Source organism: Crotalus tigris, unplaced genomic scaffold (genome assembly GCF_016545835.1).
Source record: "Crotalus tigris isolate CLP2741 ecotype Arizona unplaced genomic scaffold, ASM1654583v1 scf7180000017668.6805642782:7212621, whole genome shotgun sequence".
NCBI classification, from domain to species: Eukaryota; Metazoa; Chordata; class Lepidosauria; order Squamata; family Viperidae; genus Crotalus; species Crotalus tigris.
In genome coordinates, this window is record NW_024096554.1 from 3,916,518 (window position 1) to 3,929,186 (window position 12,669).

The 12,669-nt window shown below is 38.5% G+C and overlaps 1 protein-coding gene across 1 annotated transcript; it reads left to right on the plus strand.

The window, feature by feature from the left end:
• Window positions 1-912: 912 nt before the first annotated feature.
• On the plus strand, window positions 913-12,149 carry RGS16 (regulator of G protein signaling 16). The gene is made up of 5 exons (XM_039337115.1): window positions 913-1,096; window positions 4,299-4,391; window positions 5,156-5,217; window positions 6,435-6,601; window positions 9,084-12,149. The coding sequence occupies exons 1-5, from the start codon at window positions 1,053-1,055 to the stop codon at window positions 9,282-9,284; spliced, it is 567 nt and encodes a 188-aa protein (XP_039193049.1). The 5' UTR covers window positions 913-1,052; the 3' UTR covers window positions 9,285-12,149.
• The last annotated feature ends 520 nt before the right edge of the window (window positions 12,150-12,669 follow it).

Sequence of the window (12,669 nt, forward strand, 5' to 3'; positions counted from 1 at the left end):
ATCTCATTCCTTCTTGAAGTGACTGATCACCAAGATCACTCTGATTCAAGGCTATTCCTCACGTTCACCCTTGAACCCAACATTTCTCCTTCTACTAAGAGATGATACCAAAAGAAACCTTTGGGGATGCTTGATGCAGCACTCTCCCTTTCATTTCACTACATTCCCCAACTATATATTAGAGATGGAGCTCCACAAAAGATCCTCAACTGTACTCATGCTGCTCTGGCTGTCTCTGCTTTTCATTGGGTTCACAAGTTGCTCCAAACTGGAAGCTAAGAAGTGTTCTGCCAAGGGAGCATAATTGCCACACCGAAATGTATATCATAGTTCACCCAGAATGATTTCCAAGAGGTTTTAACTGGACCTCTTGGGGCCAAAGTAGATAGGCTTGTCAGACTGTCCTGGCCCTTGCCCTATTGCAGTCCCAATTTAGCTTGGTCTTGCCTTACTGTGGTCCCGATTTAACACTATCTCCCACTCCACTGGTCCACCTCAACCAGTTCCTCGCACCAGGAAAAACGCTTCTATTGGTGCTAGCACCAATGGTGTCCTGGCAAATTAGGCTGATGTATTTAAATTATGTGTAGACTCTGTCATCACATTTTTTTTAAAAGAACAAGAACAGCAAAGACTGGCACTTGCTATTAGAGTGTGTATTTTATTTGATGATAAGCGCAGCAGCCAAGTGCTTTTCAGAGAAGAAAAATACATCCCTTGAGCTGTTCACTGCAGTTTCTGTGTAAGTACCCTTTAATCATGGAATACAAGTGTAGCTACAACAAAAACACCCATATTGTGTCCTGCTCGTTCATTCTGAATTCCACTTATGACTGTGCTGTTCAAGGACAGTTCCAATTCTTCTTGTATAGAGGCAGGCGGGAGCTGTGTGCTTGATTCATGCTCCCTCCCACTTTCTGAAAGATATAAAAGCTCTGCTTCTAGGCTCCAGCACTGCAAGCTTAATAGGTGAAGGCTGTGATCAGAACCCTCCACTGCTCCCCAATCCGCTTTCTACAGATTTAAGCAAGCCATCCAGCTACTTTCTCAACATGTGCCGGGGTTTAGTTGCACTGCCTGCTAGCTGCTTGGAAAGGTAAGAGGCTTGGGAAATTATCGAAGCTCTTAGCAAATTATTACTTCACTGAACAGTCAGGACTGGACTGGACTTGACTTGGCCACAGGTACTGTCCAGGAAGGATCTGTGTCTATATCCCAAACCCTGATTGTACCATTTCATGTAATAACTGGACTGGCGTTATTTAGTTCAGCACTGAGGAAAGATAAGGGAGGTAGTGATGATAATAAGAGATTAAAAGAAATAGGTTTGCCTTATATTTCTTGAGAGCTGTTGGACTGTCTGCTTCATACATTTGGCTTGTTTTTATGCTTTTAAATGTTGTGATTAGAAAACGAGTACAAAACTCTCCCATGTCTTTGCAATGCAGTTCTCAAAGACGCCTCTGCAAGTAGCACTGCACATCATTAGCATGCCTGCCACACACCAGCCAGAGGTTGGTGAGCTAAGAATAGAAAGCGATGCGCCAGGCAGCCATCTCCAAACTGTCGCAGTGATGCACCAACCAGGGAGAGACCTCTGAATGGCTGCAGCACCACCCTGGTAGGCAGGGGTGACATAACATTCGAAGCCAGAAAACTCTACCAGCTATGGGATGCTTTGAATAGTGGCAAGGAAAGCATCCAGTTAGTCACTGAAGAGGAATAGTAATTAGGGAGAGATAGTGTAGAAGCACTGATGGGAAATAATTATAATAATTATGAGATTGGCACTTCATTTGTGTCCTAGCAAAACAATATAGCTACAGCAAAAAAAGCTGAAGGTCTGCCTTGAGGAATGTACAGTGTGGTTTTTTGGCAGGTGGATAGGTATGAGAAAAGGACAATGAAGAGAGTTTGATAGTTGCGTCTGAATTTTGCTTTGGTATGCTGTCCATCTGCTGTGCTTGAAAAAGGCACGATAGCATTTCTTGTATTTACAAAACCTCTCCCCTCTCCTTTGCTCCCGACCCCAGCCACATCACCCCATAATGGCTTGATAAGCACTCTAGTAACCTTTGGGAGGAAATAGTGCAGTTAACAAGTAGACGCAGTCAAAGGCAAATACATCGTCATCACATCTTTTAAACCTCTGGGAAAATCCAATTGATTTTCCATGTTGCTGATTGTCTCAGATGCAACAGCTATAGAGACATGAAGGAATGCCCAGGCCTGTTAGTGAGTTCACAGCCAAGTCCAAAAAGAATGCCTTAAAGAGAAAGATCAAAAGGAATACAGATGCCTCAAAGTGGGAAGCAACAGACTATTAACCATCCTCATGATTCGCTTGACCTTCTGCACTTGAAGGCCACATAGCACAGATCTGGGCCCCCAGCACAGTGCCCAGGAGCAAGAGTAGACACCCACTAAACTACCTGCAACAAATTATTTTTAAAGAGAAGATTATTTTAATTTTTTAAGTGGCAAATTATCAAAGCACAAGGTGTAAGTGCAATCTGTATTTCTAAGAATAATTCCATTCTTACAAAATGCTAGGTAATTGCAGTTCCACAGCCTTATAGTATTTAACTTCTGATATATGGATTAACTGAACCTATCATTATAATTTTTTGTGAAAAAAGCTACAACGTGACTTCAACATTCCAAATGAGTTCATTGGTCCAAATAGATTCAGAACTCCTATAACTGTACCAGTTAAATAAATACCCATCAAAAGCTGGAATTTCATAAAAAGTCATAAAAATAAGTGACATTACCTAGAGAGCAGTGAGCCTGAAATTGTAATGTTTTGAAATTATAGAAATCATCATTCTGGTTTGACTTAACATTTGTTCCTAGTAATATTTGTGATTTGTTTCAATATTATGCGACAGTATAATTTTTCAGGAGTTTGGTACAAAAATATAATTACAAGTTGGTGAACAGGATGGTACTGATTAATCCTAAATGCTATAAAATTTAACAGTTAATTCAGAAATACTGTGCACATATCAGTTTAAATAGTAATAATAAGCTAGATTCATTATTAGCTAAAGAACATCTTTTCTATGATCTGTGAAATCATGACAGTGCATTTTTAAAACATGCTGGATAAATACTAGAAACAACAGTATTTAATTTATTTAAATATTGCTTTAATAAACAGAAAAGAATAAAATGTGCAAGAAAAATGTAAAAAGATTTAAACGGGAATAAACTAAAAAAGATGGATAAAAGTGCATCATGGAATTATATCTATATGTGTGCACACCAACTACAGTATATGTATGTTCAATTTTTCTACAGCTGATTAAATGTTGACCTCATCTAATAATGATGGTCAATCAAAAATATGTTGATTAAGGTTATAGATATAATATAGATATAATAGAATTTTTATAAACATTTTTGAAGGATCAAACATTTTTATTGTTCACCAGTTTATTGATGATTATTCAAATTTGGCACATATTGCTTGCTTTTTGGTACATATTACTGATGATAATTAGTAGCTTAAGAATTTTGCAGAACTGAAATGCTTGCCTAGTTTTACAAAGCAGAAAGCATATATATATTTCTCTTTTTATTGGAATACTATTGTGAGTAGCTTTTAAGAAATTAGGTAATTGGAATATTGAATTCTTGTAAGGTAACTTAGACCATGACAGAATTAATGCCCTGGTAGGCTGGAGTCATGACATGTCATATCACTTCACTTCACAGGTCGAGGCACTTAAGAGTAGCGCTATCAGATCTGGGGATACAACTCTCCAGATGACCATGAGACTAAGCACAAGTCTTCTTTGTGTCTCTTTGCTGCCACCTAGTGGTGGTCTGGAGTTTGTAGCCTAGAACTGGTTGGGCTTTGATGAGAAGTTGAGGGAGAGAGATTGGTCCAGAGAATTAAACAATGGATATCTGGTGAAAGGGGGGAGGGGGGAGATAAAAAGCTAATTCAACCTTGAGGAAGAAAACTTACTATTGCATTCTGCTGTTTAAAATCCATTTTTCAATTTATCGTTACCAACAATATAATACAGATAGCCAAGTTAAAGATTGGTGGATAAAGGATAAAAAAATGCATGTTCTTTCTAATGGAGAAAAGGAAAGCTTAGCAGAGAAGCCAAGAAATGCTACAACCCTCAGTCTCACCATGCAAACTCTTACCTTAAATTGCCTGAACCAAGAAGCTCCTTCCAGATCTTAAGTTTGAAGGAACATCCTTGCCTGCCCTTGATACCCTCCAGTAATCACGGTACTTTTAGTATGCATTTTGAATTATATTCTTTTCCTTTTTCCAGAGCCAAAGAATTTAAAACACGTTTGGGAATTCTGCTTCATAAACCAGAGTTTGGACATAAAATTGGGAACTTCAGCTGGAGCACCAAACAAAAGTAAGTCTATACTTGGTTGATAGAAGCGGCAGAGCAATACAGTTTTAGGGTTATTTCAGTTTCTAATTGAGTTCGAGGAGAGGAAAGCATCCTAGTTAATGCCTTTTAACTGTAGCAGAAAATATTTTGTATGATACGGCTGCTTGTTACATTGCATCCCCCCTTTATGAACAGACAAAGAGCCGTTCTGAGTCAGCCAAATGGCTGAGATGCTTTTGGAGAGAAGCTGCTTCCAGACCGAGAAACACTAATATTAAAAAGTCTTGTGCAAGTGTTATAACACTATTTTTTTTTTCCTGAAAAGATAATGATGGAAGAAGTGGTAGGGTGAAAATGGGAGACTTAAAAATGAAAGACCCCTTTATCTCGGTCACTTATAACATTCTATGAAAAAAAATTAGGGTGGTTTTTCAATAAATCTTCACTCAGGATGATAACTCAGCTACTCAGTTTCCGGATAGCATTTTTTGCCCATTTCAGAATATTGCCTCCTGAACAAAGCTCTACATCTTAATTGGCTAAGAAGGATAAGAAATTTTGAAGAACTACTTCAGTTGTTTAAATGTTGTTAATGACAAAATGTGTGTAAGGCAATGTGTGGCAGCGGGCAAGTGACTGAAGTACTTTTCTTGAATGGGGATTATGAGAAGTGAAGGCAAGATAAATAGGATCACGTCTGGACTTCCCAATGGCTCTGCTTCCTGTACTCCTCGCTTACAACATTACTCTCAGACAACCTCTAAAACTACTCATTTCTTCTCCAGATATTCTTTGGAGGAAGCACTTGGATGGAAGGAGTCCTTTGATCAACTGCTGAGAAGCAGAAGTGAGTATACATCTTGTATGTAATGAACAATTTGTAAAAAATAAAACAAAAACCCAAACCTTATAATTACGAGTAACAAGAATGGCGATTGTGTGATTTCACATGATTCAGTAGGGTTGCCAACCAGTCATGTCTTCACAAAATGCACCAGAGGATTTTTCTAGAAAGCAGAAAAAGCAAATACTTTACAGAATTACTGAACGAACAATCATCCCTAACATAGTGTTAAGTGATTATAGCTCCTAGATGTCAACGCTGCTAATATTGAATATTCTTGCTTTGACAAAATATGTAGAACTGTCTGGTATTTTTAGAGTTAATTCAGATGAGACTGAGAGAAGGAGGTAAAAGCACACTGAAAGGGACGGAAGTGAATCTTTGCCCTCCAGGTTAATTGGAAGATGTGAATCATGACCCCAAAACAGGGCAGGGGAAATGCCTGGAAGGTTATGTGCAAAGGAAGGGAAATTCAGATCTTGGCATCCCTTCATGCCATGCTGACACTCCATTACACTAATAAAGGCTTTTTAGGTAAAACAGTGCCTGAAAGTTCTTTGAAGTGTTTCATTAGTCAGACACATGACACTAGAATTCCCTGCCCAAATAACAAAAGTCTGAACTGGTTGAGAATACTAATATTTAGTATGTTTACAGATAACTCAAGACAGCAACATATCCAACACACCTTCTTCCTCCTATTTTCCCCATAACAACAACCTTATGAGGTGAGGTGAACTGAGACAGAATAACTGGCCCAAACTCACACAGCTGGGTTTCATGCCTAAAATGGGACTAGAACTCTCAATTTCTGGCTTTCTAGCCTGGTGCCTTAACCACTAGACCCACAGGCTCTCATTTGAATCAAATTAGTTATTATGCTAAATGTGACCTTCTCTCCATTTTGTTTTTTAAATTTAGTAACAGTAAGACCATTCACTCCAGATTTTCAGGGAGAGGATTTTCATCCTCTTAATGTTGTGTTTTTGCCACCTGGATTTTTTAATTTTTATTTTCTATAATAGAAAGCTAAATAAATAAGATGCTACTGGAGTTTAATAGGTTATTCTCTACCCAGAAATAAACCATGTATCTTTAAGATATATTGTCCTTGACATTAGAATTTGCAAAACATGCAACGTTTTAAAAATCTGTTAGCAACAGTCTTTCTTTTCCTTCTTTCTACCAGTTCTAAACTGGTTATTCTATCTCATTTACAGGTGGCATGGCAGCATTTCATGGGTTTCTTAAAACAGAATTTAGTGAAGAAAATCTGGAGTTTTGGCTCGCCTGTGAAGAATATAAGAAAATCCCCTCCAAAGTAAAATTAGCAACCAAAGCCAACAGGATCTTTGAAGACTTTGTTCAGAATGAGGCCCCCAGGGAGGTGAGTCAAATGGCTTTATAAGTTCAAAAGTCAATCTCACAACGTCAAAGCAGAATGTTTTTTTTTAAAAAAAAACTTGCCTGAGCCTAACTCGATTTAAAAAGAGAGAAGTATAAAGTCTTGAGCAGACTTTTCTGACATAACACATAGGGAATGTATGCATCTGTCATTTGGGAATGGTTGCATAGATGTTCCTTTTATACGTCAGTGAATTTTAACATTCTGGCTAGGAGATTCTCAAACAGCAAAATACAGTATAGGACGTTAGATCAACCAATTAATACATAGGGCACACACCTCCACACAACACGCAGTTGGGATTTGGGAGGCATTTGCACGAGCCCATCTGCAGCCCTCCGTTTACCCATCAATCCCTTCCCAGTATAGGTATGCGGTGACAGCTATGGGCGGTGACAGCTATGGGCAGTTGCAATTCTAAATCAGCCTTGAGAAGCAAAAGGTATGGTCTGATGTCATTTCACACCTAGAGAACAGATTTCAGCAAGTTCAGACAGGTTATGTGATCATGAGTTTTCCCACAGTGCTGAGATAGAGTATGATTCTATGTTGGCTAGTATTAACCTTAGCAACTCTAAGATGTGTGGATTTCAACTCCCAGAATTCCCCAGTCACCCTTCTGAATTCTGAAAGTTGAAGTCCACACATCTTAGAGTTGCCATGGTTGAGAAACACTGATATAGACTTATAGATTCATTCCTCACAGCTCTGTTTCAGGAAATAAATATCCATAGGTAATACATGTGTGCAAGATTCAAGGCACTTACTGTATGTGCACCTGTGCCTTGCAGAAATAATCATCCTAAGTATGAAACACAGTAGGCCTCCCAATGATAAATGATTTCTACTACCTAGTAACACTAATTAGCTTTTTTGGCATCATTTGAGTAACTGGCTCATAAAAAGAAATGGAATGAAAATGAGGGTTCTTAAGGAAGCTCAGTTATCTGGAATAGGTATTTCCTGCTGAGTCATGCAGTTTTCTAAAGGGCCTGTGATACAATAGATCTACCTTAACTTTTGATAACATGTTGCACATCATCAGGTCCAACTACTTCAGGGGTAGGCAACCTTGGCTCTTTTATGACTTGTGGCCTTCAACTCCCAGAATTCCTGAGCCAGCTGTGCTGGCTCTGGAATTCTGGGAGTTGAAGGCCACGAGTCATAAAAGAGCCAAGATTGCCTACCCCTGATTTACTGCATGCAGATTCAGCTTCAAGATATATCTTAGTACTGGTGACAGTGCCTTTACAATGGGAAGGGCATGACATTTCAAGGTTATCTAAGTTGGCTTTTCCCGGTTTGGTGCGCTCACCATCTGATCTAGCTATAACTCCCGTACCCAAGAAAGGGAAGATGAATACAAGTCCTTTTGCTGATAGTGCATAGCAACGGTCCAAAGGAGGACAGATGAATGGAGCAGTTTGGATTCTTCCATGCAGAGAATATTTGTGGCTCGGGTTGTGGATTTTGGCAATGGTTAATTGTCTGAGCTCCTGGACATTTTGTTACTAAATTAGGTAACATCTTCAGTGGGATTTCAGATGAAGTGTTTTGTTTGGTTTTTCTTCTATTTACATAGGTCTTGTGATGTGGTCATTTGGTTGCGTGACTGGTTGTTTGCACATATGAAATTCAACTGGTGAGGAGGTGGTCTGCGATTGATCCAATTTCTTATAGGTTCGTGTGGTGGTTCTAAGTCAATGTGGATCCATCAACAAACGTATTGACTTAGAACCAGAATATGAATCTATAAGAAACCAGACCATCCAAATGACCAATCGTTGATGGAACTGTCCACCTCCACACCAGGTGAATTTTGTACCATGCAAACATGATCTACTGATCACACTACCACATAGGACCTATATAAACAGAAGAAAAACCGAACAAAACACTTCACCTGAAGTCCCACTGAAGATGTTACCTAGTCTGATAACGAAACCTCCAGGACCAAAAAAGCAAGCTCAGGGAATGAACTGCTGTCAAAATTCTTCCATGTATTTGAGAATTTCCCACCTTTTATTTATTGCAAAGCAATTTCAAGTGTTCATTCATATTTACTTATTCAGATTCGATTTCCAGAAGCTTTTGATATCTACTTTGCAGGTCCTTCACTGTTGAATAAATAGCATATCCTTTTTAAAGAAATGGAAATGTCTTCCAGCTAGATCAGGAGTAGGCGACCTTAGCTCTTTTATGACTCGTGGACTTCAACTCCCAGAATTCATGAGCCAGCACAGCTGGCTCATGAATTCTGGGAGTTGAAGTCCACGAGTCATAAAAGAGCCAAGATTGCCTACCCCTGAGCTAGACCTATAACTCAGAAGCCTTTTTGTGATGCACTCTAAAAATTTTCTATCTTGGTTATAGTGTTACAGTATATCCTATATTGTATATGTTGTTTCTCATTCATCAAGTTGCAACCAAGGCGCTATATTCACCATAATTTTTTCTCCTTTAGGTAAATCTTGACCATGAAACTAGAGAGGCAACCAGAAGGAACCTTGCTGTGGCCACTTCTACATGCTTTGAAGAAGCGCAAGCAAAAACATACATCTTGATGGAGAAGGACTCCTATCCCAGATTTCTGAAATCTGCTTATTACAGAGACCTGATTGAACAAGTAAATGACCATAGAACGGGCAAACATGGACACACCTGAGCCGATCCCTTGTCATCATCTGGAACTGTGTTGGGGAACAGAGACACAGAATGAAAAACTGGAGATGCTGGAGTCCAAGTGGAGGGTGCCAAGAACATTTCAGTTGCAGAGCTTTGGTTGGGATTTTTTCCTGGCCTGGATGCTTGGGACCGCCAATGCTTCCATGCACCCAGAAGCTCTACAAAATGTAGACTTTCTTTAGAAAAGAGGCTGCAAATTGAAAAAAAATGGGAGAGCCCATGAAAAAGGCTGGAGAAATCAATGAAAAGAGAACTCTGGTCTCCAAACAGGAAGAGAAATGCAACAGGAAAGGGAATGAGAAATATGTGGAAAAGGTGGATTTTGATTCTTTCCTAAAATGTTTACCATTTTTGGAGAGATCTCTGTGCATTCATCTGTCTGAACTAGTGATAGTCTCCATCTACTCTCAAAAGCTAGTCTCTGCACCTATAAACACAGACCAAAAACTGTACATAGCACAACTCTCATATCTTCTATACACAGCAGACACCAGTTTGAGATTTCTGCCCATTGCATGTCAGCCTCAGAGGCCTTCAGTTCTCTGCATGTTTGTACAGTGATCAGCTTGGTGTTCCAGAGCCTTGCATCCAAACGGTTTTGCATTTATACTCAAGAGGAAAGCTTCATCTGCTTTGCTACTTCATACATCTCAGTCTTCTGCCATCTTGGGACAGATTTCCTTTTAAAGACATTTGAAAGAAGATCTTGTTTTACTTATGTCTGATTATATGCAATCTTGGGAGATGTGCCCTATTTTTTACTTATTTATATTTATTATTGTCATTTTATTGTTATTTATTGTGATGGGGCATTAGATAAGCACAGCACTTTAGAAGTAGGTGCTATGGATAAATTATTGCTACAAGGAGCCTACAGTTGAAAGTGGGCCTTTTAGCCATATTCATAGCATTTACAGAATATACTTATAGGGGACATTTACAGATTATTTTTAAGAAAAGAGGGAGACAGGCAAGACCACCTCTACAAATATAAGTCTGTTAGAATTGTTCGTTTACCTCACAATGTTTTATGAACATACTGATACATACATTTAGTCATTTAAAACTCATTTGATGGTCTGAATGTGGAAAAAGAAGGGACAAAATTTCCACTGAACTATTTCCTGTTTGCTTTGTGGAGATAATTGTATCATCACTGTTGACTGGATGGTGTAAAACTTAAATTCCAGGGCTTCATTTCACAAATCACTTGTTGAACAGTAGATTCAATGAAAGTTGAAAATAAAACATAACCAGTAGGATAGTTCATTTGTGACTTTCCTTCTTTAGGGTGTGCTTTTTTAGAGCACCATTCTATACTGAAAATAATGACAATTGTTCATATTCTATCAGCACAACTGAGACATACTGTATATAGATCAGAGACAGTTCTGAGTGACTGAACCCCAATTAAATTATTTAAAATATATCCTGTCTTTCTTGTTGCAAGAAAGACAGGATATATTTTAACAATTCTAAGCAAGTTCTAAGCTTGCTTAGAATTGTTTATATGACTGAGATACTAAAAATGGCTGAAAGGAAACCAAAGTTTTACATGACTTAGCAAGTTCATGAGAGCATGTTCAGAACCGATTGTAGCATCAAGTGACAGAGGAATGAGCTATTATAGATTAAATACATATTGTATTACTCATCATTGTCTGATTTTAATACCAACACAATACTTTATCTGGACATTGTTTTCTATATTTGGCTGAGAGTCTTGAGAGTCTGTGGTATAAATGAATGTATAAACTAGTTTTCCATTTAATTTCTGAAGCCTTTAGCACAGATATAGAGAGGGAAGGAACAGAAGAGATACATTTAAATTGAGCAACATTATATACTAGCCATCCCCAACTTCATGGCCTCATGATGTGTTGAACATTTTTAGATTGCCAGAATTGCCAAATAGATTGTTTGGTTGAATGGAATTTCTGATCTAACTATTCTGGAACACTACCGCAACTGTATCTGAGTTGTACATCTTAGCAGTGGTTAAACAGCTATCATAGATTCTAGTAAATGGCCAAATGCCAGTGAAAATAAATGTATCTCTTTTTCTGCAGCAGGGGTCTTGAAAATAAATTCTTTATCCATTCTCAGCATGTCTAGATGAGGTGTATCCCAAGCCAACTACAGATTCCTTTTTGCATTCTGTGGAATACCAAAAGGGCCTACACTCTGAAATGATTCTGATTGTTTGACCCTTATTTAGATCAACTGTAATAAAGAGGTGCCTGAAACAGGTTTCTATTCCACTGGCATCCAGTCATCTATGGTGAAAACCTCCTTCCATGACTTTATTGGTAGAAGATCATTAGCCTTGTTATGTATAGCAATTCTTTTAAAAAAAACCACCAGAAGACAACTTCTAAGCGGGCAGGGGAAAGGATTCTTAGAGCATCTGAATATACAGATCCATTGAAGTAGGTCCCTACAACTGCCTTGGTTCTTTTTAATACTGATTTTATTGAGACATTCTTCAGAACAGGCATTTTTACAGACATAAACTGGACCTAGAGCTAAAATTTAATTAAGAAATGTTAGAGACCCTTCCAGTGGTCAACAATAAAGTGTCTAGAGCAGCCCTGTAGTTTCTCTAGTCAAAACGGTAGGAGTCCCCTCTCTAATTCAAAATTGATTAGACATCATTCTCATCTAAAAGTCCAGATTGGGATTCGAACTTTGTTAAGGCCAGAATGGCTTGGATATGTATTATTTATTCACCAGTGGAGGTGGTACTATATTCCCGTTCTTTCAGTGAATGATTGAGATACTGCATTGTGGTTTCATGACTGTTGTATTGTCTTTATTTGAAAAAATAAAACAATTGTGGATACCGTGGAAATCTTTTATTCTGAAAAGTGAGGGGAAGACTGAGGGGAAAGGACTTGCTACACATGAAGCTTCAGCCACTATCTGTTTTTTCCCTCCCATGCGCCCTCCTGGATGAAATAACGGCCTTTATCAAGGAACATTTGTCTTTACACAAAGGGAAAAAACAGACCAACTTATCAAAAATAGTGCCATAAAAAACAGTATAGAAACACAAGTTAAGATAGGCAAGAAAATGATAAGTGAGCACCTGTCCAGCCTAGATGAGTTCAAATCACCAGGACCAGATGGATTACACCCCAAGGTTCTCAAGGAACTGGCAGATGTGATCTCAGAACCATTGAACTATATTTTTCAAAGATCATGGAGCACTGGAGACTGGAAAAGAGCTGATGTAGTTCCCATCTTCAAAAAAGGAAAAAAATGGATTCAGGAAATTACAGACCTATCAGCCTGACCTCAATACCTGGGAAGATTCTGGAAAAGATAATCAAATAACGAATCAGTGAATACCTAGAGGCAAACAA